At 40.3% G+C, this 23,976-nt stretch overlaps 1 protein-coding gene and 2 long non-coding RNA genes across 5 annotated transcripts in view; 2 read left to right on the top strand and 1 right to left on the bottom strand.

Moving 5' to 3' along the window:
* Window positions 1–2,155, top strand: part of LOC118165483 — a 52,328-nt gene extending 50,173 nt beyond the window's left edge. Inside the window, exon 3 of the long non-coding RNA XR_004750069.1 lies at window positions 1,825–2,155. This is a non-coding gene — a long non-coding RNA (uncharacterized LOC118165483). The remainder of the gene's footprint in view (window positions 1–1,824) is intronic.
* Window positions 2,156–2,501: 346 nt separating this feature from the next.
* On the bottom strand, window positions 2,502–7,516 carry IL21 (interleukin 21). The gene is made up of 5 exons (XM_035323497.1): window positions 7,362–7,516; window positions 7,199–7,234; window positions 3,239–3,376; window positions 2,711–2,791; window positions 2,502–2,610 (listed from the first exon to the last, which is right to left on the bottom strand). Exons 1-5 carry the CDS (start codon window positions 7,494–7,496, stop codon window positions 2,596–2,598), a joined length of 405 nt encoding a protein of 134 aa, XP_035179388.1. The 5' UTR covers window positions 7,497–7,516; the 3' UTR covers window positions 2,502–2,595.
* Window positions 5,070–22,285, top strand: LOC118165481. Of its 3 annotated transcripts, none has more exons than XR_004750065.1 (5): window positions 5,070–6,124; window positions 7,436–7,573; window positions 7,694–7,837; window positions 18,326–20,850; window positions 22,196–22,285. It is a non-coding gene; the product is annotated as an uncharacterized LOC118165481 (long non-coding RNA). The 3 variants fall into 3 exon arrangements; XR_004750066.1 differs by lacking the exon at window positions 22,196–22,285 and having other exon boundaries at window positions 18,326–18,769; window positions 18,860–21,300; XR_004750064.1 differs by lacking the exon at window positions 22,196–22,285 and having other exon boundaries at window positions 18,326–21,300.
* The last annotated feature ends 1,691 nt before the right edge of the window (window positions 22,286–23,976 follow it).

The following is a 23,976-nucleotide window of genomic DNA, read 5'->3' as shown; positions in this document are numbered from 1 at the left end:
TGGGACAATTAACTCTCTAAGTTACATTGGGTACAGCTTCTCACTATTTTTTTCAGTCATATGAATAGTATTTAGATTAAGTTGTTCTGCAGGTATAAGAAATGGTCTTAGTTTATAAATGAGTTTAATAATACAAAGAAAAACAACAAACTAAGCAACCTTTAACCACCTGGTGTGATAAGATCCAGGATTAAAAACAGTGGAGCAAATCACTAAACAGAAATAGCTACATTACTTACTTCATTACATGCTGCCTTGTGTACAAAAACCCAACAATTGTTTCAGTGTAGGCAGGAGTAACTAATTAGCTTATGATATTCTGATAAGGCAGTTTTAAAGGCTTTTCTCTAATAAGTTGTCTGTCCCAGGTACAAATGCTGCTTCTCAATGCTTTATAATGATTACTTATAAATATGTCATGTACAATGTTCGTGACAGGGCATGCTAATTCCATTTCACCTGCGCGACAAGAATTCTGACGGGCTTTTTTAGAATACTGGTTTCAATGCACGTCGCGAACTACTGGGAAAAACATGTACAAATAAAAAATATATACTATATACTTAGTACAAAAATAAAGGTCCTTCCCTAAAATACCTCCCATGAAGCGAATGAGAAATGCTATTTTATTTGTTGTCTTTCTGGCCAACAACAACAACAAAAAACATTCAACTACTCTCCCTCATATTTTCCTCAGTTTCTGATCCAAATTGGAAATTATTTTTTTTCCTAACTTTCTCTACTTCTCTAGATGCCGTTGCAGTAACAGCAGCAGCTTTGCCTATTGCTTACCAGTTGGTCATTAAGGGACGTTATGCATACTAGAGAAACAGAGATAAAAGGGTACAGGACACCATTTATACTGAGTAGCTAAGTACAAGTTGCAGTTCAATTTTAGAATGTTAATTTTCATGCTGTAATGTGGAAAGATTGAGGTATGATAGAACATTACTCAGAAGAAAAAAATGTTTTGTTTTGTTTTGAAACAAAAATAAAAAAGACAATCTGAATCAAAACTGTCATCAGCCAGAAACAAGGCGATGCAAGGCAAAAAAAGAATTCACTGTGGAAACTTTGTTCACTGTTGGCCTGAGGATCTTCCTTCCTCCTCTCGACATATGTTTTTGAAGAGATGCACGTTTCAGGACAGTGAAAACGTGGAGGCAAAGAAAAGCTTTTTGTATTAGTTTTCCTTTAGGCTAACATGAGTAGGAATGGAAATGTTTTATTAGTACCTCATTATTTTTGGAGGTACTAAGCTTGCAATTTTCCGTCATAACACTCAATGCAGTTTTCCAGTTTCCTCTCTATACCACATTTCTACTAAGTAATGAGAAAGTTTGATGAAAGGTTAATTTTTACTGGAAGGCTTTACACTCCGTTCCAAGAGCAGTTTCTTGTGGGGCTAATATCTCTTTGGGGGGTAACTTAACAGCTACTTCTCAGCTGGAAGAGTCTCCAGGTACAGAATCATTGCAAGCAGAATATTGTTGTATATAATTAACTTGCTAAGAAATAGTTTTAAGGGCTGTGATACTTGCTTTTATTTAAAAAGAGTAATAATTCAGTGCTAGCACTGGCCAGACTGCCACAGAAATGTTCAAAATGCTGAAGTGCAAACAGTGAAGTTTCCACACAACAAAAACTTGTCAATTTAAAAAAGAAATTGCATTATAAAACCACTAAAATGAATCGAGTAAACAGAAGGAATAGTGTTATGGTACATGAATGTAAGTGTAAAATATTCTGAGAAAGAGCAATATGCTTTTGGGCTGCTTCACTCTGAATAATCATGAGTTACTGTATTTGTTGGTTCTCTTACAGTGGCCAGTCATCCAGCCAGTCATGCCTCTGCTGCGTTTAGCCTGTTAAATTGAAGGAGCCTAGGGTGGAATTCCATCTCCAGAGATACATTTTTCCACCCAAAATTGTGCATCCCCGCTTGGAGATTTTGGGTTAACAAGTTGAAACCCATGGCAAATGTGCCATTAACTTCAACGTGGAAACAGGTCAGACCCATACCACACTGTATAATCTGTAAATGTTTTTCCAGAAGTTCTGTGAGAGTTAAATGCAGGATATTTTTCTCTAGTTAGCTAAGATACAATCTATGAACTTACAAATAAGTTGTGTGTGTGGTATTGTTTTGAATAAGGAAATCAATCAAAATAAGTACTTCTTGAGGCTTCAAAGCCTCTAATTATTTTTTGTTTTGTTTTCTTTAAAAAGTTTCTGATGCTTCTGTATGATGTTCATTTGAGATGAATGCAAAAATAGAATAGCAGCCATCTCATGTATTTCTAGTTCAGCATAAGGTTATAGTTAAGTCCCCTATGTGAACCTATTTTTGTGAAATTACAATGTAATTTTCATTGTAAGGTGAGGCTAGGATCACTTTTAGAATGCCATCTGTCTTACAAATAGCCATCCAAATAAGCCTCTTTAATATCGGGGAGAAGCTTTCACTTACCACACACACACAGCACAGCACAGTAGCAATGGAAAATATTTACGTTTTTCACGTTGTCTTAAATAGTATAGTGTCTGCTTTAAATAGTAGATTTTCGGTAGCCTTCAGGTCTCATGTGTCCAGTATTACTCCTTGAAAAACTGTGAAAACAACACAACGTTAGTAATAATGGAAAATACAGCTATCGGTTCTTGTTTACAAAACATCAAAAAACAGACAGAAGGAGTCAACTCTGATTACCTTTTTCATCAACTTTGAGAAGCTCTTCAAAAACTCTTTGGGGGATTTTTTCTCATAAGATTCACATGTAGATTCACACTGCTGAAATATAAAGAAATTCATGCCACTTCTAAAGAGCTCATCATAGTCATAAATAATATGTAAAGATCTCGTACTGATCAAGCAGTAATCTTTGTAATCAAAGCCTTTTACAAATGGAAGAGAGAAGAGACAGGCTATTTCATAAAGGAAAAGAAAATAATAACTACACCTTTCATTCACATTTTTTGCAGTAATCGCAATCTTTTTGTCCCGCATATCACGAGGTTGCCATTATTAAAGTGCGTAGACACAACTGACTGATAGGAACAGAGTGAATGTGTCTCTTGGAAGTGCAGAAAAATGGATATTTTTAATTTCCAAAGTAATAAAAGACTGATCTGTTTTTCTAACTAGCTTGGCTTCTACAATTTCACTGTGGTAGGTGGTATTTGTTACGGAAAGTAAGGAGAAAGGGTCGTGATTATGAGCATTGTCAGGAAATCCTACCTTTCCAGAGTCTTTGAGAATGGGTCTTTTCAAGATGTTAACTGTTTTGATGAATTTAGCATTTACTTGGCTGTTCTTAGGCTGTAATTTCAGTATGCCGTTCTGGAAGCACGTCACAGCTGTGAACAGGCATTCGTCCTATGGGCAAGAACACAAGGAATAATTTTAAAATGAATGTTGCAGCATTTTTTCCACGTGTTCTGGGTTGTGATTTATGCTCAAATTTAATTACGCAAGGTATTCATTGAGAAGATTCAACGGTCCTTTAATTGTTTTAAGTTACTTTTAGAAATATAAGAGATCATTAGCCTTTGATCTGCCTGTTCTTTGATAATTGCTTAAGTATTTCCTCATCATATAAATGCCTAAAATCTCTCTTTGGATTTTGATCATTACGTTAATTAAAAGAAAATGTTGCTAAAGAGTAGATCCCATTATATGCAGCAGATTTTCACAAGCACAGGCATGAATATTTTCTTTTAAAAATATTCCTAATCTCTCTCAGGGCTGTTCCTCAGTAGTACACCTGAGAATATACTTACTTTTTCCTATTTTTGTGCCATTTCTCGTGTTACCTACTTACTAATTAGAACTGACATAGAACTGCGTGATTTAAAATGCTGCTTAAATATTCTCCCTTGATAGCATGGGACATGGAGGCACTGAAGGTAGTTAGTAATTTTACTAAAGAGAAAAGAGAGAGTGAGGAGGAGAGATAGGATGAGGAGCCAGGCTCCTAGCTTGAATTGTCTTGCCAAATTGCAGGAAATTCAGAGGCATGTTAAACCTGAGTCAAGGCCAGTGAGCATCTTCCGTGTCTAACTTGAAAAAGAAGCCATCACTAGGTATGCTGTATGGTGGTGGTGTCATTCTTTTGTTGCTGCTAATTATCTAGAATTAGGCCAACTGCTTTTTCCTTTCATTGTGCAGTTGTGTATTAATTTTTATTTTGCTAACAGACTACAAGCTTTCCAGAATTTCCTTTCCTGTGCAGTGGCTGTTTTCCTCGCTGGGCACACAACTGTGGAAAATACCACCAAAACCAACCTATTGTCAATAGGGAAAGAAAAGCAGTGTTTACTGAAGCCAATTTCTAACATGTTTTCCATTTTCCAAAGAAAGAAACACTTAGAAATGCTGATTATGCATGTTAGAAAGGCTACAAAGACATCATCTTTGTTTTGCATGCTAACTGCTACCAAAGCTGAATCTCATCTGGTTTATTAGATGCCACAGCAGTTCTATGCTTTTGCAAGGGCAAGGTGATCTCCGTTTATGTTGCCTATAGCAAATGTTAATAGCAACATCTTATATTGGTTAGATGGATTTTATTTTTATTAAAAACCACACATTTATGTTTTTTTCAGGTTTCTTACCGTAACCAGACTTGCTTACTGGAAAAAAAAAAACACTCTTTTTAAAAGAGATCGATTTTCCAGCTGAAACTGAAAACATTTAGTGCCTCATCCGTGATGAGCTGAGAAACCAGCATTTCTCATATATGCTGCTTTTTTTTCTCTTTTGCTGAGTTAACAGTTAACTGTAGGCAGGCCGACAGTCAGAGGGCCACAAGGATTGCATTTTGTTTGTCTTGCAATGGATTAAGCACTTTGATGAAGAGGCATTCAAAATGTGGGCTGCTGGTGATGTCTGAGGGGCACTAGGTAAACATGCAAAATAGCTGTCAGGGAGAATTTGCAGAAATGCTCTGCGCGAGACTCGTAATTGTGCAGATTACCCTGAAAAGCCTGTACTTCCTGAACTAGCAACCAGCGGGGTTAGGTGCTGATGTGATGTAAATGAGCGTTGTGCCATTGGCTTCAGCTGCAAGAGCTGTCACCAGCAGCATATTGTATTCTCCCTCCTATCTTGAACCAGTTCAGTCTCAAGACTGCTTTCTCAACCTCAGCATGTTTTCTCCTGAGTTGATGTCCCCTATTGTTTTATTCTCACCTCCTAATGTATTTTTTTAATAATTTCACACTTGAGTGTACAGGGAAATGGTGTGGGTTTGAAGTGGGGCTAACAGTCCACACACAGGCAGCTCAAGGAAGTCAAAACCAATAGTGATAAACCACTAAATTTTGGATGTTATAAAAGGTAGTCTTCATTCTGCATATTTAAGGCTAAATTCAAATCTGGCATAAGCAGGTTGTCATGTAAATAATATTTTGATATTTGAAATGCAGTTACATGAAAGACTTTTTGTTAAATCCAGTTTTGTATATTCAGGTGTAATTGTACCGTTACCTAGTTATGAGTGCACCTTTGGCATGCTCCAATTCATACATAACCATTTGGACAACTCAGTAAAGGCAAATTGTACCCCGCAGGATGAAAACCTTATTAATATGATTGCTGTTAATTACTACTGTTAGCTTTCCATCAGAGATCAAACCTCTCTCACACTAAGTACCTTCAAAATACCTGAATTCGTTATCTCCTATATTTTATGATGGAGGTACTCAGGACCTCCCAGAGGCAGCCTGTAAAGCCCTAAGCTACAAATGAACTGTTGTCTTCCTTCCTGAGGTGACCATGTTTTTTGAGACAGAGAAAAAAAAAAAAACAAAAAAAAAAAAACACTGATGAAGCGATTAGTCACTGGCTCTATTTGCTTGTTTCGGAGGTAGTAGCAAACTCTGCAGTAAAATGACAGCTAATCATCTGATTCTTTTCATTTTGACGCTACAAGTTAGGAAGAGTGTTAATGAAAAAAAACCAGCAATTAGCTAAGGTGCATTACATTTTTGCATTGCAGTTTTTTCTAGCAATGAGTTGTTTCTAGCAATCTTTTTGGTCATCCTTCTCTATGTTTTTGGCAAGTAAAAAACGCGCCCAACTGTAAACCCTAGGAGGAGGCTAATGAAACCTGTGTGAAATGAGGTGAGTTTTTTTTCCTTTCTTCTTGTTAGTACTTTGCAAGAAAGTTTAAAGCCCTGCATAAATAGCTTTATACTCTGCAAGTTATTTTTGTAATAACTACACATAGTGAATACTTTTATATGTCAATCAAAATTGCTTTCTGAAATAGTTGTCAGTGCCCCAAACCAAACATTATGGGTAAATTTAAGACAGCAGATAACAGACAGGAGAAGTATTACATTATATCAGCTGTGGCTAGTTTTGGACCTTTGTTGCATGTTCAGGATTACCAAAAGAAAGCAGAATGCATTTAGTATCTAGGCTAACATGTTACTGGTTTTAGTATGTAATGTTGCTGTAAATCCCGTATCCTGCCACTGTTAGGCATAAACACACTTTCTATGACTCTAACTTACCAAGAAGTTCCTAACCTTGGGTTACACCAAATATCACCATTAAAAAATGCCTAAGTAAATTATGTGTACAAAAAGGGATCTATGGAGACCTGGAGACCTGTTGTTCTTTTAACTAGTCGTAATGTAAAGAGAATACTTGCAGAATGCACTTTTTTCTCGTGTTCTACATGATAGCACAACCCTTGCCCACAAGCAGTCTCACAGCAGCCAGTGGGGCTACATGCAAGGAAGCACTATGTAATACGGTCTTACGGTGGGAGGGAAAGGGGGCTCCCTTTAGGCTCCATGCAGCAATAATACCAGTGTGGTTGGAGCTCATAGTAGCTGGAGGCGCTTCCTCTCACAAGAAATGCGTCCCCAAGAGCAGTGCTAGTCATGTAGGTCTTGTATGAATCCCTTAGTCTTAGCATTGAATGAAAGGAATATGTACAAAGTGGAATCTGTGGGTGTGCTAGAATACACAGAGTAGCAACCTACTAATTAAGATTGCATAATATGAACACTGCTGCCATTAAAAACCCAGGAATAAGAAACTTTTCTCAAAGCATTTTCAAACTAGCTTGCATTGAGATTCCTAGGTCAGAGATACAAAAAAGAAGACATCTGCCATTTGTCAGTGGAATTAATCAATACAAAATAAATTTAATATAATTAAAAGGAAATGTTAAAGCAGTCTCACCACAGGGTTTTCTGGTGTATGCAGCAATTCAACATCCTACAATAAAAACAAATCTAAGTTAGAAAAGTTTAACATGGCAGTAATATCCCTCAAAAGTTACATTCTAAGCAATATCTAATGCTTGAAAATAATTTCATTAGGACAAATCAAATACTTTGCTTACCTTATCTTTCACTACCTCTTCTAACGAATCAATTGTCTTTACAAGCTGTTTGTATTTCATTGCTTTTTGTGGAGTTGCAGTCAGAACCATACCGCAACAGAAGAAGAGCATACAGAAAATAATCATCCTCTCCATGCTGATGAGTTTTGTTTTAAAATGTGTTAGGAGCAAAGTTGTGCTATCCAAGATGCTTGAGCTTGAGCTATGCTCAGGTATGCTGCATGTCTACCTATATATTGCTCCTTGCTGGAGATGTAAAACCCACCCATTTCAGTTTGGAAAGCTTTGTAGAATGGATTAATGAGTAACCTTTTTTCTTTTCCACTGGCTAGGTGTATGTATGTGAGCTTGTGCGTAGGGGGCAGGGATTGATGGAGTGAATGAAAATGTGCCCCATCTGCACATTGGACAGGAAAAAAAGACAAAAGGGTGAATTCCCATTTTCGCTTTGAGTCAAGAAATGAACGTAGTAAAAAGTAGGTACTTAGAAACCACAGACCCAGGTAAACAAAGATTCTGCATTTTTTTCCTGCTTCTTGCAGCAATGAACCTCTCCAATCCAATTGAAGCTCTATTTCATGCTGATGAAATATGGCAGGACTTCTTTTAACAATTTTAATGTATTTTTCCTACTTTATAGCTCCAAAGGATGTGTAGCTTGTTCTCCTGATGTCTGTGAACTGCCACTTTTACATTCGTGCTTGGTTTCTGCGACAGCTGTGAGTAAAAGCTCACTTTAGCATTTAAGTGAGCTGAAGTGTGCTTTATATTTACTTCAAACTAATTCCAGATATTTTAATAGCATTTTAGAGAGTATGTCCATTGGGGTGTAAAAACCATTTGCAAAAGTCTGAGCTCAGGGAGATGCATTGCCATGGGAGAGGTAAATCCCCATACCGTGCCCATTCCCCAGATGAGAATGATGCTGGAGGATCAGGGGCTAAATCCTGGCGAGTCCCTCGGGATGTTACCATTTTGTGGTAGACCAGTGGTTATGGCAGCTAAATGTTCAGTTAGGTTTGCCACAGTTAGGCTTGAGGTTAATTTTGCAACTTTATGTAACCCTTTCAATGGAAGTGTGATAGTGAGACCAGTGAACTCTCTTGAGAATGTAGAAGTGCATTTGTTTGGTGTGAAATCCACTAAACATATATATACTTCAAAAAAGTTAAAGCCAGAATAAAACCATCAGAATGATCTAAGAAATAAGGCATACTGCTATGATTTCCTACAAAATTAATTCCTATTCTAATTAAGTACATAGGCTGCTTTTGAGGAAATAGTTTTGGGATTATTACTTGAAAGATGATGCATTAATGACAGGATTTTTTTTCCAACAAATGCTGGTAAGGAATGCTCTCTTAGGGGGACTTACACAGATGCCTCCTTTCTCAATGAGTTCCATGAAAGTTCAAGGTATTTGAAGGTATTCTTCTCAAGTGTAATCTTATTTATTTATTTTTATTTTATTTTATTAGATCAGTTTCCTCCAGCCCAAGCCCAATTTTTGTCACTCTTTCTGAGCTGCACTGCTCTCAGAAGGACTCTGTGAGGGTGTTGTGGTTTAACCCGGCTGGCAGCTAAACACCACACAGCCGTTCGCTCACCCTCCCCCCTCCCTCTCTGGGATGGGGGAGAGAAACGGGAAAGTGAAGCCTGTGGGTTGAGATAAAGGCAGTTTATTAAGATAGAAAATAATAATGATAATAATAATAATATGTACAAACAAGTGATGCACAATGCAATTGCTCACCACCCGCTGACCGATGCCCAGCCCAACCCCGAGCAGCCGGCCCCCCCAGCCCGGCTAGCCACCCCTATATATTGTTTAGCATGACGTCAGATGGTATGGAATACCCCTTTGGCCAGTTTGGGTCAGCTGTCCTGGGTTTGTCCCCTCCCAGCTTTTGCTGCACCCCCAGCCTGCCCGCTGGCAGGACAGAGCGAGGAGCTGAAAAGTCCTTGGCTTAGTATAAGCAGTGCTCTGCAGCAATTAAAACATCAGCATGTTATCAGCACTCTTCTCATCCTAATCCAAAACATAGCACCCTACCAGCTACTAGGAGGAAAAATAACTGTCCTAACTGAAACCAGGACATATATCCACCCCTTATTCCATACCATTTATGTCATGCTCAGGTTACATTCTTTCCAATACATTCTAGTTAATCACTATTTTCATCTATGGTAGTGATGACACACAGTATTATATAATAATTAACATAATACATCTCAACTCATGGGCTATTCTCACCCAGTATTAAATCCCCCTGAGGTACACACCGGACCTCCCCATTCTTTTGCATTACCCACCAAGTGCATCCAGGTCCTTGAGCAAAAGCAATCCCACGAATGGGTTTGCCTTTTCCTGAGGCAGGAGTAGCCCAGACTGTTTTACCTAGCATATTTCTTACATGCACTACAGGAACTTTATCCCCTTCTACTGTACGTAGCAGGTTTGATTGGGCAGGTCCAGCTCGATTGGCAGATCCCCTAGTATTGACTAACCAGGTGGCCTTTGCCAAATGTGTGTCCCAATTTCTGAATGTCCCCGCACCCATTGCTTTCAGTGTAGTCTTTAACAGTCCATTGTATCGCTCAACTTTACCGGAGGCTGGTGCGTGATAGGGGATGTGATACACCCACTCAATACCATGTTCTTTGGCCCAAGTATCTATAAGGTTGTTTCGGAAATGAGTCCCATTGTCTGACTCAATTCTTTCTGGGGTGCCATGTCGCCATAGCACTTGCTTTTCAAGGCCCAGGATAGTGTTCCGGGCAGTGGCATGGGGCACAGGATATGTTTCCAGCCACCCAGTGGTTGCTTCCACCATTGTAAGTACGTGGCGCTTACCATTGCGGGTTTGAGGGAGTGTGATGTAATCAATCTGCCAGGCCTCTCCGTATTTATATTTCAGCCATCGTCCCCCGTACCAAAGAGGCTTTGACCGTTTGGCTTGCTTGATTGCAGCACATGTTTCACAATCATGAATAACCTGTGCTATAGTGTCCATGGTCAGGTCCACCCCTCGATCACGAGCCCATCTGTATGTTGCATCTCTGCCTTGATGGCCCGAGGTTTCATGGGCCCATCGGGCTACAAATAGTTCACCCTTATATTGCCAGTCCAGGTCCACCTGAGCCAGTTCAATCTTGGCAGCCTGATCCACCTGCTGGTTGTTTTGATGTTCTTCAGTAGCCCGATTCTTAGGCACATGGGCATCTACATGGCGTACCTTTACAACCAGGTTCTCTACCCGGGCAGCAATATCTTGCCATAATGCAGCAGCCCAAATGGGTTTGCCCCTGCGCTGCCAGTTGTTCTGTTTCCATTGCTGTAACCACCCCCAAAGGGCATTTGCTACCATCCATGAATCAGTGTATAGGTAGAGAACCGGCCACTTTTCTCGTTCAGCAATATCTAAAGCCAGCTGGATGGCTTTCACTTCTGCAAATTGACTCGATTCACCTTCTCCCTCAGCAGCTTCTGCAACTCGTCGTGTAGGACTCCATACAGCAGCTTTCCACCTCCGATGCTTTCCCACAATGCGACAGGACCCGTCAGTGAACAGGGCATATCTCTTCTCATTTTCTGGTAGCTTGTTGTACAGTGGAGCTTCCTCAGCACGGACCACCTCCTCCTCTGATGACATCCCAAAGTATTTGCCTTCTGGCCAATCCATAATCACTTCCAAGATTCCCGGACGACTGGGGTTTCCTATTCGAGCCCGCTGAGTAATCAGTGCAACCCACTTGCTCCATGTAGCATCAGTTGCATGATGTGTAGAGGGGACCCTTCCTTTGAACATCCAGCCCAGTACTGGCAGTCGGGGTGCCAGGAGGAGCTGTGCTTCAGTACCGACCACTTCCGAAGCAGATCGAACTCCTTCATATGCCGCCAATATCTCCTTTTCGGTTGGAGTGTAGCGGGCCTCAGATCCTCTGTATCCCCGACTCCAAAACCCTAGGGGTCGACCTCGAGTTTCCCCAGGTTCTTTCTGCCAGAGGCTCCAGGTGGGGCCATTCTCCCCGGCTGCGGTGTAGAGCACATTCTTTACATCTGGTCCCGTTCGGACTGGCCCAAGGGCTACTGCATGAACTATTTCCTGCTTAATTTGTTCAAAAGCTTGTCGTTGCTCAGGGCCCCATTCGAAATCATTCTTCTTACGGGTTACTTGGTAGAGCGGGTTTACAATCAGACTGTAATTTGGAATGTGCATTCTCCAAAACCCCACGACACCTAGGAAAGTTTGTGTTTCCTTTTTGCTAGTTGGTGGAGACATAGCTGTTATTTTGTTGATCACATCCATCTGTGATCCCCCAATAGGGACTTACAGTTCTGCTGCCTCTAGGAATCAGATGGTTTCAAAACCAGTGTTCCTAATATTTCATCACAAGGAGGAAAAGTGACTTTAAGTGGCTGTTACATATTATCACTAATAAATGGTTGTAAACACTGTGGTATGACCACGGAAAGGTTTGTATATAAAACTAGTAGAAGGCAAATAGAGTCACCTGGACACCTTCACTAAGGTGAAAAAAAGGTGCTTAAGTGTCCTAAATCTTGGGCTCTTTAAGTCCAGAGATTCCACGATATCCAAGAAACTGGATAGCTTCAAGAAGTAGTTCTTATAGGTGTATATGTGTCTACACAAATGCACTCATGCTCTCAAGTATGCATGCACAAAATCTCTCCTAGTGAAAGGGGTAGCTAATCACACCTGATAGAACAGAAATCCTGAAGAATGAGAACAGAAACAAGAAAGAAGAAAAATTTTCTTCTATCACAGTCTAAAATTTAATTTCTTGAAGAAAAGGTAGTGCAATCATTTTTTGCATGTCCCTTTTGAGGGATGTCCTTTGAAATCATTTTAGATAAGGAGCCCAGCTGGACTGTGAAATGGGCGGTGTCTCAGGCTTTATTCCAAAGTTGTGTTAATTTATAGCTAAGGTTCATTAATGGAAATCAGCAGCAGTAAAGACATTTTGTTTGATAAACCATGAATTTATTTCCCTTTTCCCCATCTTACTCATGTGAAGCATTATAGGGTAAGGTGTTTTTTTGTTTTTTAATCTGTTGTTCAACATCTCTGTAAAGCTGCTGAGGGGATGGAGAGATTACTTCTGATAGTAGTGTTTTTACATGAAGGTGGTATTGAAGGCTGCTCCTCTTTACCATAACTGAACCTTCATCTTCATTTGTAGGTTATCAATATGCAGTGTATTCTCAGTCCAGTTTTTGACTATGCCATTAGAAGTGTTAATGGTAAAGGAGCAGGCTGGTGGTAATGCCTGCTGCTGCTTTTTGTTGTCAGGAGTTCAACTTTGAATTCTTTTGAGGAGTTCCTTTGAACTCAGCTGCTGTAGGTGATATTGTTAGCCCTGGGTACTTTTATTTTATGCAGCTGTATGTGACTGATAGGTGGGAAGCTTTGCATTTGGATGAGGGATCGCCTCTGTTAGCCATATCCTCATTAGATGGTTGTCAATTACTCATGCAGAGATGCTGCTGCAGAGAGTCTGCATTGACTAGGCATCTTCAGGACCACTCACAAATTTTGGTGAGCGCTCTCCTTATATTTTCGGAAATGCAGGACCTGAAGGGACAACATTGAGGGCATCAGTTCCTGTCCCCTGCCATGACAATACATCATAATTATTTAACAGTTGTGTTTACGTCTGTGGCTGGTGTGTAATTTCTCTGTATTTAGCTCAGGAGCTTTCATGTTTCCAGCCTAAATGCATTGACTGTTAGTTTGGTCTCTTCTGTTCTTACGCTGATGTTGTCCTTCAACCTAAGTCATTTTCTCCCCCACTCAATACTTCCTCATTTGCTCAGCTTAGAGAGAGCAGTCATACTCTCTTTGACCCTGAGCTAGACAAAACAAGGTCAGTTAGTGTACCTTTCCCCAGTCATCCCATCAGTTCTGCCCTGCACACCTCCAGTTCATCTTTCTTCACTGGAACGGTATTCTGGATGAGGTCCCAACATCTCGTTGTGCAGTAGCTATAATATTTTATCATGCCAGCTAGAAATGTTTCTCCTACAATGGACTAGTGTTGTGTTTTTGTTGGTCCTTGGTGTTTTGCTGGAAAAGAATAATGCACAGCTGCACTCTGGATATTGCTGTATCTCTGGGAGTCATTTCCAGATACTGGCCCTGACCTTTACAGTCATGTTTAACAAGATCCTACAGCTCTATAATAGAATCATACCTGTGTAGCTAACAGCCATTTTAGTTTTCATCTTCTGTGTTTTCCCAGAACTGTAATAATTAGGGATCTAATGCACTGATTAGGTCTTACAATACTGCTGTTTCTGGAGATACAATATGAATAACAAAAATAATGAGATAATTGTGAAGCTTAGCATTTTTCTAGCCTGGGTGGTCCTGAGATACTGTTGCTTTAGGAAAGACAGAGTTTGTAATGGTAGACAAAAACAGATTTAAATATGCTGAACCAAGCTCAAGTGTGATGAGAACTGTTATAAAATTCTCTCTTTGTTTTGAGGAGATTGTGTCACTTCAAGGTTCTCCTTTTAGCAAAGCTGTGTTGTTGGGCAGTGGCTATCCCTTCACATTTAGGTTTACTTAATGGTTGGCAAACTAAGGGAGAACCATGCTGATGGCTGGCAGGTTGTGCGTGCTGTTTTTGTATGGTACTGCAAGGTAAAAGGCACTTTATGGTATTAGAGATTTTTTTTTTTTATGTGAAAGGTAGATGGAGGTGAAGATGGCTGCATATTTTACAACGAAACCTTCTGTGCGAAGGAATGTCTGTACCACAACACCAGAGGCTGTTCGTGCAGCAGGTAGTACGTGAAGCATTATCACTTTCTACCCAGAAGCATCACATAAATACGGCAGACCTCATTCGTATACTGGTCCAGCAGGATAATCCATGGGTTTGTTGGAGGCATACTGGTGAGATGGCTCTATCTGAAATAATGCTCAATTAAATCCATTATGTAGTAAATCAGTTATAAAGTTGGCGGAGCCATTAGAATGGGAAGCTAAACAACAGCTATTTGGTAATGTGGTAGCAGGTGCTGGCACATCATTTCCCTAAAACCATATAGTCTTCTGTTTTGTGTTAGAGGCTGTAAAGGCACAATAATTGCTTGAAGAAAGGCACCCTGACAGAGAAAGTGAAACATAAGGACAAAGAACTTCCTTGATGTCTAGGCAGTGGAGAAAACTCCTTGATATCCCTCTTATCAGATAAAAGCAAGCAACATTCTTTTTGTATACGTCACTTCTCTTTTGTGGCTTAGGAACATGCTGAGTCAAATAATGACACTCTCTCACACCATCGCTGCCTGGCCCCGGAGGGATGGCTGCAGAGTGGAAATCTCCCATCCCTGGCCCACAAGGCTGTCTTCCTCTTTCCTCTTTGCGACATTGCCACTCCACACTCAAGTGCTGAATGAAAGCCCGGTTCCCCCACCCACATTTTCCTTTACAGTGTAGCTGAATGGAGGCTTTTCCCATAGCTTAGTCATTGCTATGGCTCAGCCAAAAAAGAAGCCTGTAACTCACAGGGCTGCTTTCAAAGAATTTTTGTAACTTATGTATGTGGTATTTCATGTAGGTGCTGCCTGCAACATGGGAGGAATGTAGGAAAGCAAGGGGAGAGTGTTATGCTGGAAAATGAGAGACTTGGACCTCTCTATCAGGTTAAGGAAAACTGTTTTTTCAAAATATTTCTGACAGCTCTGCAAGTCCATTCTGCCATCTCTAAATCTTATTTTCTTATTTTTAGCTTTTCTATAATTCTTCTGTCTTAGCCTTGCTTAGAAAAGAGGAAATCAAACCACCAAAAGCAGGGAAAAAATTAATTACTAACTCCAATTTTTATTTACTATAAAAATTAAAACAATTACAAGACTCAATGTGGTGCATAGACACTGAAAAATTTAACATACTACATATAGCACTATAAAACCACTGAGATTTTCCATAATGCTTCTCCACGGTTACGTTATAAGCAATTTCTAATCCATATTGAGGTGGGGTTAACACTGCCTCATAAAAGGTCCCATGCAGTAGGTGAAGGAATTAGAGGAATAAACAGAACAGCTGTTACAGGAGATTGTGAATTTCTGTCCTGAAAGAATGTGTTGAACGTGAAAGGAATGCCAAGCAAGAGCTTTTATTATGGAAGAGTCTTCTTATATCATGGAAGGGTGATCACATTGAGCTGAGTGTTCAAGACAATTTCCAGTTGCTGGAAAGCAAGGAAAGGAGTACAACAAGCACTCGCAAGTAAAATCATAGAGTTCATCGTTGACAAGTCAAATTAAAGTATTTGTATTGTATTCTATCTCTTCTGTGCTTATGAACACTAAAAGAACAGAATCACTCTTATTCTCTTGTTTGTGATGAGAAATACAGTAAAACTTCCATTGCTATACTTGCCCAACCGGATCTAACTCAGGAGCAAGAAATTCCCCAAATGAATGGAATGTCTTCCACACGGGGACTTAATAAGAGACTCTACTAGCCCCAGCACTAGTGTCTTTGAACTAATATAAGAAGATGGACAACTGGAGCACAACTAGTTTGCAATCCTGAAGTCAAAAAAGTATATCTGTCCCATTCATTTTTCAAAGCTAAAGGCCATTGAGAAAAAAAAAAATATAACCTGCTATATAGTACAGAGAAATCACTGGATGGATTTCTGCTGTCTGCAGAGAACTTCTGTGAGCATCAAGGAAGCCCCCTATCAGCAGTTTGTGGTGGGAGCTGTGAGCTGGTACCTAGGTACTGTGGGCATGCCTGCGTTCAGCCTCTAGCTATTTCCAGATTTAAAAATCATTATTTTACACTTCTGGTTGCAAACATCACCAACATCAACATTATAATCTGCGGTTCTCGATTGCAGTTAAGGCTGAGATACAATGCCACGTAACAGAAAAGAGGCAATGTAAGAATGAAAGAGACTTGGTGGATGGAAAGTAGAACCAGCTTTCAAGAACAGGCAAAATCTTTCTGAATATAGTACAGCCCTGCTTAGGGTTTTATCTAGGCTTTGGAAACAGCTTCAGCTAGTGAAGATGCAAGAAAAACGCAGAGCTGTTTGCAAATGTTCCTATACTGCCTTGTTTTCTTTGTACAAGGCATTATTGTCTTAGTTCTCCCTTGTTCAGCAAAAGTGGGTAACTGACTATAAATCAGAACAATTTAATGTTAACAGTAAATGTATGTTAAATACCAGGTGCATCCTCCTCCTAGGTCAGCCCAATGATGATTGTTATGCACATGATCTTCTTGATGTATTTGCAGCCTTATCAACTAACAATGACAAGCTATATCAAGAAGACACCCTGTTGACATCCAAAGCCTGAGACAAGCCTGGACCAGCTATGCACAGAATGAGATACTCAGAAGAAGTGTCCTTTGGTGGTCACACACTTGCAAGCCTTCCTTTTAATGTTGGAGCAGCCTTCTACCTGCTGGGTCACACCTTTCTCCGCATGTAGGATGGAAGGAGCCTTGCTGGGTCACTGAGTCTAGGCTTCTGCCAGTGCAGGCATCCACGTCATATAGTCCCTTTCACATCTCAGCTAAAAACTCCTGCCTGGGGCATTATCACTTCAATCTTTGTAATGATAAGAGATTAAAGCTTTTTTCTGTGCTTCTGCTGTGTTCCAGCTTTTATAGGGCAATTTCATTTTATTTACAGTACTACTAAGAATCTTTGTCCGTTACTAAAGGACAGCCAGTTTCAGAAGACAAGGCAACAATTCACAGGAAGTCAAGATTCTACAGTTTCTTTAGCAATTTGAGGGCAGAAGGTAGATCTCTGGCTTAAAGACACAGGTGTAAGTAGAAGTGGTGGCAAAAAAAGAGAGAAGTCAATGTTCCTCTTCGGTATTGCAACTTTGGATCCTCCTGCAGCTCTGCTGCTTGGTGGCATTGCATTGTGGATGTCTAGGTCTCCTCAGGAAACATGGTCAAGCAGCACGCAATCTTTCTACCACAGAACTGTTCTCTATATGTAACGCATTTCCTGACAACTCCAGTAAGAGACAGCATGGTCTGCAGGGTGAAAAGCAGTGATGTGGTACTACTGAAACTCAGAAGTAAAGGTCGTGTTCATTCAAAATGTTCAGAAAGAAAAATCAAAAGAGATACATGCAGATGCTAGACAGTGAATGGAGGAAGCAGAACAACACAATATAAAATGGTGCCTTTGTTCATTCATTAATCCTAAGGAAGAGAGGGAACAAAAGTTAGAAGAGAGTTGCTTTGATATTACAGTATCAACGCTATCAAACAAGTTAAAACCAAACCATTACAGGATCAAGATGGGCAAGTCTGGTGCAGATTGTGCTGCAGTCTCTGTCACCGTGTGAGTTGTGCAACTACTCCGCTGGCTTTTGGACATTCCTATAGCCTGACATGCTTTGCATAGTGATCAGCATGACATTACAGCCTGTGTTTCACTATCAAAATTAAAAGCTTGATATGGATTATTTTGGAAGTCACTTTCCAGGTTTAGTGAGGCTGCTGTGCTGGTGTGGGATCTCTGCATCAGTGCAACTGTTCCCCTGTTACATGGTCTGGAGCATATGGTGGAGCACAGATGGTGAGGGACTACAGCCTCTTCTCTCTCCTCTCCAGCAAATCTGCACTGAATTTTAGCTTCCTTACATATACATTCTACATTAAGTTATCTTTAAAATCAAATGCAGCTTTTCACTTTTTATTATGCTTTACCTTCGGGCATGTCTTGGTAGAAGCAGATGACTGAGTACTGCTTTTATTTCTAACTAGTTTCACTTTCTGGTTCTCATGTATTACCAAAATATTGCAGTCTTCTGATTGAACCACTCATCATATATGTACAAATGTTTACCTGCATACACAGTTATTGGTAGAATTATTTAATGACAATGCTGGTTTAAAGTTCTGTAAACTCATTAACATTGTTCTCCTGCCACGGTTTTTGTTTCCCAGGCCCAGGAACTGTCATGTCATACCACGCTAGGGCACTTCTGTAGTACAGCAAGATATGGTGAGGGCAGAGCAGCAGCGTGAGAATGCACTGGAGGATGTGGTCTACCTTCCCTTGAAGTGACTCCACGTACCAGTTGCAGGCCAGCTTCTATGTACACCACTGCGATGAGTGCTGTGAGCCACTGGATCAGGCATCAGATGCCGTTTACACTTCAGCTCCTGCAGCAGAAAAGACACTTCATTGTCATGTGCCAAAGAGAAGGCTGAGACCAGAGCCACATCTGCAAATCTCCGGATCTAGCAATGCAAGTGCTTTCTTCAGCAGCAAAGCCATTTAAATAACTTGCTACTCCAGGTCACCACCACTGTTGTGGCTCTTCGTCACAGTATATCGCACTGTCAGGAGCATCTGTTAAAGCTGCTTGGATCAATGAAATGATCCAGGTTAAAAATCCCTCTTGGAAACAGCTTGAGAGTTTGTTTTGCTTTGTTTTAACCAAAATCATTTCACTATCAATTCTACTTTCTCCTTAGCACAACTGGCAGATTTACAAGCAGCAGTGAGTTGCTAGAAGTCAGAAACTCCTCTTCTACTGGCTCTGTTGCTGATCAAAACCATGGATCGCCTACGCAACAAGTGCCTCCTTAGCACACAAAGCTGAGGGGGCCAGCAAGTATCACTGAGCAACAGCATTCCAGGAACAGCACTTCAGTGCCAGTGCAAACAGAATTAAGTCCTTTAGTTGTGGCTGAAGTATGGTTTCTGACAAAATCATTTCAAGGAAGAGGATTTAGGAAATCTTAAACTCTGCAGACTGTTCTGTATTTAAAAATTGCAGGTGTAATTTTCTCACTCAGGCAGGTATTGTTGGTTTGCTGATTTTTTTTTTTAGATTTTTTTTCCCGTTGGCAGTTACACCAATAAAGTCTCCGATGTGGTTGCAACTATACCAATCTAGAATTATATAGAATAGAATTACTAGAGTAGAATAGAATTATTATCTGTATATAGTCTAGAATGCTAACTGTCCTGTTTCTCTTATATGAATTATTCTGTGAATATAATGCACCTTGTTATGGCTTCATACTTAAACAGTGAAATAGCAGATTTATTTACAGGAGGTTAGGGAATGCTCAGAGCTAACTGCCTCATACAGTCCTTAACAGAAAAAACTTAAATGCAGTATCTCTGAAATAAGAAGCTTCTCTCACTAAACTTTTTCAGAAGCCTTTCTCTCTGCCTTCATCTATAACCTGACAGAACAAACATGAATGTATGCGCCTGCATCCCCAGATATATCTTTCATACGCACACATCAAGAAATGTAAAAAGCTACACAGCATAGTTGCTTTGCATAATGAGTTTCATTTTTTTTCACAGGTCAGCACCTTAAGCGAACCTTGGAAAAACTATTGTGTGATCAGTCATCGCACTGAAGCAGCAGCACCCGTTCGGTAAAGGCAGTCTTGGATAAAAAGCTGAATGCTGTGGTTTCAGTGACTTATCGTTGAAACCTTGTGGTTTCTGTGTAGGAGGTTGTACAAGCTGGACACGTTTGACATCCTTGTTTCTGAGCTGTGAAATCTGTACATCTAATTTATGAAAATTAACTCTGGTTTAATTTTATTCTTTTTTTTAATGAAGTCAACATATTTTCCCTGCATTCAGTGGAAACAATAATGGAAATGTTTTAAGATATACTGTGAACCTGTTTTGACCTTGAAAGGGAGGAGAATCAAGATATTCTTGATTATGATTAAGGTCTAAGAAGGAAATAAAAAATATAGAGAGTTTCAGGTGAGAAGAAAGTATTTTTCAAGTGTGGAGATAAATAGAGAAATTAGCTATGGGAAGTCACATAGACATTATGAAACAAAAATCTCCCAAGTTGAGAATATGATTTGGAAAAAAAAATCATTAAGATAATTTAGAGTAAAACGTGGTACTGGTACTATTTAGGATAACCTGCAATATCTGTGGGCTTTCAGATGGTCTAAACACACTAGTAAATTTATACACAAGGCAAATGCAAGACTAACGGATCTGCAGCAGTAGCAGTTGAAATCACACACACACAAACATAATTTATCACTAGATCAGTTAATGTGCTTTTTTCTTTCCCAGTTCAGTTTAATGCTCATTCCGGTGAATTGATCCAGTTCTTTGCCAGTTGAAGTGCACTAATGTTGGTGCAAAGGACAAAGCAGGTATGCACAGCTGGAACTGGAAGAAGAGGAAAATGTATTTCTTGGCTTCTCTGTGCTGCGTAGTTGTAGAAGAAGCGCGCCATGTCTGCATTGCCAAACTGGAATTGTGAGAGTCATGGACCCACCTGCATTCCCGTCTCTTCCTTACTTGTCTGCTGCCTTCTGCTCTGCTGAGCACCTACCATCATGTAAATCCCCAGAAAGCTGAGCTGTGACAATAATGGATACCCAAGTTTGTAATACTGGCAAATCATATTCCCTTCTCTGGCATGAGCAGCAGAGCCACACCGACTAACAGCAAGTTTTGCCTCTGTCAGGTAAGTTCCCAGAAGCACATACACCATTCCTTGTGCCCAAACACGGTAAGTGAATCTATGGAAACGTATTTAAAATGATCAAAAACCTGATCAAAGAACTATTTTCTGAATATAAAGCAAATGTGAAGAAGAAGAACATGCAATGTACAAAACAAAGTTTCTTGCTAAAATGTAAAAAAATTGGCTACCTAGGTGAAAAATACCTACTCAATTTGTTTGTGGAAGTACAAAAATCTGTCTGGAAGTGTTCGTCAAAGATTATATAATACTTCTGTGTAAGCAGAGATTGAAAGTGTGACCACCCACTATCAATTCAGTTCAGGGAGGACTGGCAAGATTCATAGTACTAATTTTAAGTAATTTCTATATGGAAACATCAATAGAAAACAATAGATTTTAATTGGTCCTGGTCATTGCTCCTCCTGATGGACCTGTTCCTTTTCATAAAGGGGGAAAAAAGGTTTTACTCTAATATTGTGCTGTTTACTGGAAATTGTCTTGTCCTGCTTGTGTTTCTTTCTAGAAACCTGAGCCAATAATTATTGTAGCTGCAGTTGAAGATAAGTATACAAGAAAATAATAAAATTACAGTCTAAAGTTACTTTTCTGTATGAATGACAATTTTCTTGCCTGTTATTTATGTGCAGACTTGACACAGGGTTCCTTATGAGCAGACAGTGCTGTTTGTCTGAACTAACAGGAAACTGAGAGAAAAACGAGGATGCACTGAAGGCACCAGTCCAAAACAATGGAGGCTATTGAAAATATTATTTTCCTACATAATTATTTCAAATGTGGAAAATGCAGACAACCAAGGAAGAACCGTCTTTTGAGCATCCAAAATTTACTCAGGTGCAATATGTTAAGATTCACTATTCCTCTCCATATATCTGGATTTTCAGTCCATATCCTGTTCCTCTGATCATCACAAGGATTACACAACTACTTTGTAATGGAACTCAAGCAAAAATTGTGTATTCCTGTTCTCTCTTTTGCTTTGTAACTAAGCCTACAGTTCTTCAGATGCCTGGTTGGCAGCATTTGTAGGTGGTTTCTTAGCCACTACACTACCTTTCCACTTGCCTCTGGGGCTGCCTTCCTCCTACCCTAGAGGCCTCTTGCTGGCGGTGATGCACCAGTGCTGCACACCCTCACCAGGCATGCCTTTCCCTCCCAGGACTGTCACGTATGTAGGGTGCTGCAGAGCAGAAGCAGCAGCTTACATCTCCCCTTCAGCAGTCTTCATCCCCCAGTGTTGAGGACCCAGCTCAAAAGCTACAGGAGGCTTTTTTTCTCCCCTCTTTTCCAGTGCCAGCCACCCACCAGCTTTGTGTTTGCCTTTCAGGGAACAAAATCCCTCACTGATGCAGCCGAAAACGAGCTGTTCTCTCGTAGGGAGCTGTTAGACTGGACCAGCCATCCCAGTGGTCTGGGCACAGAGACCCTGCGGCAGCCGTGCTGTGCCTTCCCAGTGAGATGTGCTATTACCAGCTGAGGAATGCTGCTGTAGGCCATGGGCAAAAGACTGAGGTAACAGTGGAAGCCCACCTCGGTGTCTTTTTTTAAATTTTTTATTTTTCTTGAGGATGTTTTTTGTTACCCTACCGCCTAGAAGGCTACACCTCTTCTGTCATCCTCTTCCCCCTTTTCAGGGTACTCATTTTAACTCTGATCATTCTGGCCATTTGATTTACAAGGGCAGTTGTCTCTGCACCACTGGGCATGGAGGGTGGTGACAGCAGCAGGCAGGAAAAGGAGAGGGTGGATGTGACAGTGTCCTAAACAGCCTTTACCTTCAACCGAGACCTTCACCTACTGCTGTCATCTGCAGAGCCATTCTAGCAACTGTGTATGTGCTTGTAGCCCAACCACAGCCAAAACAGAATCACAGAACCATAGAACAACTCCAGTTGGAAGCGAACTTAAATATCATCTAGTCCCAATCCCCCAGCCATTGGCAGGGACGCCACCCACTAGATCAGGTTGCCCAGGGCCTTGTCCAACCTGGTCTTGAACACCTCCAAGGATGGGGCATCCACAGCTTCTCTGTGGGCAACCTGTTCCAGGGCCTCACCACCTCTGCAAATAAAATACAAAGAGCTTAAATCAGTAGGAAGCTTGCATTAGACTGGTCAGAGAGTGCACAGGCAACAGTACAGTTAGCCACACCACCTTGATCTTCTGTAGTTGTGTGTCTATGTCAAGCACCACACAGTAAGGAAATATTGATTGAACTCCAGAGTCTGCAAAATAATTGTATTTGATGTTGCTACACAATGGGTGACAACATGAAGGGAAGTGGAAACACTAAAGCTGAGAACTCTTATGTTCGAATGAGAATGTCAGAAACGGCCTGAAGAAAAAGGAGACAGATGCAATTTCCAAAACAGTAACTGGAGATCAAAGGAGTCTGACGACGTTCTTTCAGATTGCTGTTTGTGGCGGAGCTGCAGGAGAAGATGAAAGATGAACGTTATTTTGGATTATTTTGGCGTACTGCAGAAAGCAGTAAGCTCTGTAGCTTTCCTCCTGGTTCTCTTCTTGCCATTGTCCTCTGCGTTTTCTGAGTTGGCCATGCTAATTTTTTTTCTGAGAGAAAAGCCACCATTCATTTCACTTAAATCATCTTTAATTGACCAAAGATTAAAATATTTTACCTTCTGACATAGTCACATGCCATGTAAACTCTCCTTACTCATTCCCGGACCTGCCTTGATTTCTCCTTTATTGCTAGATCTGGTTTGATGCTTTTGAGGATCAAACAAAACATGTTTTTCCTCTTACCTCTGTACTTCAGCATTTTCTCTTTGATTTTATTCTAAAAAAACTAATAAATTAAACAGCAAAATATTTCATGCTGACACTTTTATGTGAGCATTTCAATTTTCTGTTTATAATATTTCATTCTGAAGTTTTGTTTGTAATTGTTTTTAAGACCTAGGAAAGAAATCTTTCTTCATAGTCTGATGCAGAATTTTCAACCTGAAGGGAGCTTTTTTTTTTGCTTGATCATCTCAGTAACTGCAGTACAATTTGCGCCCCTGCAAATATTTTCCGGTAAACAAAAAGAGCCCATGCTCACCTTTTTTTTGGGTGACCAGCCTAACATTTACCAGTCATTATATG

Source organism: Oxyura jamaicensis, chromosome 4, assembly GCF_011077185.1.
Source record: "Oxyura jamaicensis isolate SHBP4307 breed ruddy duck chromosome 4, BPBGC_Ojam_1.0, whole genome shotgun sequence".
NCBI classification, from domain to species: domain Eukaryota; kingdom Metazoa; phylum Chordata; class Aves; order Anseriformes; family Anatidae; genus Oxyura; species Oxyura jamaicensis.
This window is presented reverse-complemented; position numbering and strand designations above follow the sequence as displayed.

Coding starts and splice junctions, on each gene's coding strand:
- IL21 (XM_035323497.1), bottom strand. CDS start 7,496: ATGGAGAGGATGATTATTTTCTGTATGCTCTTCTTCTGTTGCGGTATG. Junction 3,377..7,198: donor ATACACCAGAAAACCCTGTG/GTGAGACTGCTT, acceptor TCTTGCCCATAG/GACGAATGCCTGTTCACAGC. Junction 2,792..3,238: donor TTCTCAAAGACTCTGGAAAG/GTAGGATTTCCT, acceptor TTTATATTTCAG/CAGTGTGAATCTACATGTGA.